Source organism: Electrophorus electricus, chromosome 23 (assembly GCF_041902795.1).
Source record: "Electrophorus electricus isolate QZ-2024a chromosome 23, ASM4190279v1, whole genome shotgun sequence".
In the NCBI taxonomy this organism is placed as follows: domain Eukaryota; kingdom Metazoa; phylum Chordata; class Actinopteri; order Gymnotiformes; family Gymnotidae; genus Electrophorus; species Electrophorus electricus.
Genome location: NC_137519.1, coordinates 14408721 through 14413022, shown reverse-complemented (window position 1 = coordinate 14413022; position 4302 = coordinate 14408721). Strand labels below are relative to the sequence as shown.

Genomic DNA, 4302 nt, shown 5'->3' with positions numbered 1-4302 from the left:
TTTTTTATTATTCATAAATATTATATTGTCCACTGAGATTTGCCTGAGTCAGAGAACAGCTTGGAGATGTTCCAGCGAGACAGCGAAGACGATGTCTCGTGCATATCTTATCTGTCCTCTTCCACGCTCAAGCTGTAGGACACATTACCAAGCCTGGGTGTTTCTCCCTCTGATGTGCAAAAGACAGGAAGAACTCGTCCCCCCAGAGCTGGTAGGTTGGCTTTCTCCTGCCTCTTCTCACACAACACACTGCCATCTATTTCTAAGATAAAGCCACCCATCCTTGACAAAAAAATGACGGCATGCCATCCAAAAAAAAAACCAACCAAAAACATTAGAAGTGGCATAATCAAGTGTAACCTGATAAAAGCAAAATGAAACCTAACACCTTAAGCTCCTTTAAAAGAAAATGCATAAAAGAGAATTATTCTGTCATCTTAGCCCACTGAGCCTTACTGCGCCTCTACATGAAATCTGCATAAACATTCTTTGGTGTTTAACTTAACAGTTTTTGTCATGTGCTTCAGTGCTACACGGACTTCATCTGTTCGTGTTGTTTATAAAGCTCTCGTCCCTGACAACACGCAGCCACTTCAAACTGTCCCTTATCCTGACATAGTGCTGCAGTGCTGATAATTAACAGACCAAACACTCGCCACTCCCCTGCTCTTGTACACACACACAGGCCCTGTTCACGTAATATTAGTGTAGCTTCAGCAGAATGTTAAAATCTTGGTTAAAAACTTGGGAATGATTCATGCACATGTATCTGGTCAGATAATACAGTGAACAGATAATGCTACAGAAGCAAGCTTATTAACATATTACCACGGCAACCTGCTCCTCAAATCTGGTCAGATGTTGGCTACTGAACTGAACCCCTTAACATTTTAAATTAAAACCGCAGGGATTTAAACATTCAATAAGTGAACAATACTACCACCCTGCTACCCAAATATTAAGAATAATGAAAGGCTAAAGCTTACAGATATAGAGTTTGACAGGAAATGAGGGTTCATAATAGTATGCAAGCAAGAAAAATGTCATTCTTTTCTGTAGATCACAAATGGCATTCATGTGCATCGCCATTAGGCAGTAAAATGCTGACAGGTAAGGAAAAGACAAATATGAGCAAGGTTTTTTGTAAGGAAAGTTCTTGCATTCTGCATATTGTTCTTTAGTAACACATAAGAAACAAGACTTAGGTTGGGATATTCACAAAATCTAAAAGCATTACTTGCTGAACCTTAAATATAAGCCTGAGGCCAAATTGACCTGGTAATGCTTCAAAACATTTAACCAGACAATTAACAAAGATTGTTTTGTTTTAAAGGCATAAATGTGAATCAGAAATCATGAATATTAGAAACCAAAACCTTGTACTGTATTACTGCAATTACTCTCTTTATTTAACTTAAAAACTTGTGTTACATCATCACTTTTCTCCTCAGTCAAAGAGGTTATCATTAATATATTAGGCATTCCTTAACAAGAGCTGTGGCATGATAATGTGTCACGCTGGTAATGGATTTGTGGAAGTGTCACTTGCTCTCCTAAGAGCAGGATTTTGTACTGGGTTTGTGGATCTGTGTCTCCATCCCCGGTAAAGCCATTCTCCTTCTGGCTGCTGTCTCGATCTTCCACACCAGGTCCACGTCCCATCGGTAGGTGACGAAACTCAGGACGTGTCCTGCACCTGAGCCTCCTGCCCTGCCCACACGCCCCGCTCTGTGGATATAGTCCGTGTAGGACTCAGGGAAGTCATAGTTGACCACCAGTCCCACCCTCTGCGTGTCAAGCCCTCGGGAAGCAATGTCAGTACAAATGAGGACATCCACGAGGCCCTTCTGAAAGTTCCGGAATATTCCTTCCCTCATGGCTGCAGGCATTTGCCCCTGGAGTCTCACGTGACGCAGGCCCATCTCCTCCAGGGCGTAGCCCAACCAGTTGACGGTAGGCGCCTTGTTGCAGAACACCAACACACCTTTCTGCTGGGGCGCCACCTCCTTCAGAGCCTGATGAAGTTCCAGCACCTTCTCCGCACTCCTCACTTTCAGGAAAGTCTGCTTGACGTGCGGCATGAGGTAATGAAGCATCCTGCTCTTCACCGTCAGCATGCTGCCCAGGTCGGTCACTTTGCTGAGGAGCTCCCCGACCCCTCCAGGGAAAGTGGCTCCCACCACCACCAGTTGGGCCTTGCGGATCAGACCCTCTGTCTCCGAGAGGCTAGCTGCGACCTGGGTCTGGAGGAGGATTTCCTCCAGCATGCCCACAAAGCTGGGGTCAAACATCGTGTCGGCTTCGTCAACCACCATGTAGTGCACTTCGTGTAGGTCCAGGTAACTCCTCCACAGTGCTTTCAGAAGGGCACCAGGGGTGGCAACCAGAATGTGGGGCTGACCGTGGCAGAACGCTGCTTTGATGCTGCCAACCCCCCTCCCTCCTCCGACCACCTTTGTCACGAAGCGGAACGGCTGGCTCATCGCCCTGGCAACCAAAGTGATCTGCTGCGCCAGCTCTCGTGACGGCACCAGGACCACTGCTCGAGTCTTCCTTTCAGAGTCCATAATTTCTTCAGGTGGCATCTCCTGACGTAACTTGTGGATAATAGGAAGGAGGTATGCAAGTGTTTTTCCACTGCCCGTCTCTGCTGCGCACAAGACGTTATGTCCCCGTAACAGTTTGGGAATCGTTTGCTTCTGCACAGTTGTGGGATGACTTATATTGTGACTCTGCAAAGTCTCCACCAGTTCAGTGCAAAGATGGAGAGCACCGAACGTTCCTCTGCGACCAGTTTGGTCATGTCTGTCCTCTTTGGTCCCATCCTTGCCCTCTGTGATGAAAAGAGGAACACTCTGGGTGCTGTTTATGCTAAAGTAGTCTCCAAATGATTTGTTGTTTTTCCACCCCTTTGACGTGAGCATGGGCTCCTCAAACCTCCCCAGCGTGTAGCCCACGGCCTGGTTGAACACTGGGTTTTTGCTCTTGATCAGTAGCTTGCCCGCCTGCGCGGTTGGCACGCGCGCGAGGTTTTTCCGTCTCACGCGTTTGACGTCCTCCACGCGCTCCTGCGCGCGTCTCGGGACACGGATCACCACGGGCTGCGGCGGCGCATCCAGACCACGAGCGACAGCTGCTGAACACCTGGACGCCGCGCAGCTGAACACCTGTCTTACCAGGTGCTTAGAAACGGAACCGTCCAAGCACGCGGCCTGCGCGAGACGCATTTTAATAACGGACCTGCTTAACGGCATATGCTAACTAGCTAATAGCGACGAAAATTATTTTTATTTTTTTATAATCTAGATTTCGAATTAATTGGTTACAGTTCAAATTTCACTCGAAAGCGATCACCGACAAGCACAGTTTTATATTTTCAACTCTACCTAGCTAGCCAGAGTGCTAACTAACCCCGACCAGGATGTTTTCACGTGTGTCTCTGCGGCGCTGCTCGATGACGCGATCAGTGCGCGACACAGGAAGCGCATGGCAATAATAAAACACTAGATGGTTTTATTTTAATGCACATTGGTCCTTCATTACCACTGCGAGGAAGCGCATCTTGGCTGTTATGTTGGGTGGGATGTTTCATATGTGTAATATCCCCACATTAAGCCTAGCCTGGTGTCTGTGATACAAAAATAGAAATAATAGCAAGTAAGAAATTACACCGTAAAGGTTGGACATAGTCTGTACATCCAGTTTACACCCGATGTAACTGAATACGGCCAGCCTGTTTATTAGCACACAGAGCTCAGTGTTCGTGTAGAGAGAAAGCAGGAGGTTGATGGTGCTGCCTCCACAAAGGCTGGGCTATATTGGTCCCCGATGAATGAATGTTTGAAGTGGGCCGTTCTACAGCCAGCGTGTCATTTTCAACCTTCACAGTTCCTTTTCATTCAGTGTTTTATATCCCTTTGCAGCCCTCGAGTGCTGTTCACTCTCAGCACTGTTCTAAATATTATTTGAAGTACAATGTTTATTGTCCTGACATGGAAAGTGAATGTTGACTGTATTTCTTATTTTATTTGTGATGTGCTACTGAAAGTATCCTTACTTGGTACAAATAGGTTACACACCAACGTTCCCTTAATCTGATATACTGCCAGAACAAGACTCAGTGCTGAAACCTAGACTGAAAGATACAATGCAAAACATTATAAAATGTGAGCTACTAAGTGCAATCAACAGATGTTTAGTGTAAAAACAAGATATAATTTTCCTTTAAGTGCATGGTTAGGTTACATTCAAGTACTTTTCAAAACAGGTGAGTCTTCAGTTGCCCTTTGAAGACAGGGAGGA

At 46.0% G+C, this 4302-nt stretch overlaps 1 protein-coding gene across 1 annotated transcript; it reads right to left on the bottom strand.

The window, feature by feature from the left end:
* Positions 1–1387: 1387 nt before the first annotated feature.
* ddx28 (DEAD (Asp-Glu-Ala-Asp) box polypeptide 28) lies at positions 1388–3473 on the bottom strand. Its single transcript, XM_027025945.3, has one exon. The coding sequence runs from the start codon at positions 3252–3254 to the stop codon at positions 1554–1556; it is 1701 nt and encodes a 566-aa protein (XP_026881746.2). The 5' UTR covers positions 3255–3473; the 3' UTR covers positions 1388–1553.
* Between the last annotated feature and the right edge of the window lie 829 nt (positions 3474–4302).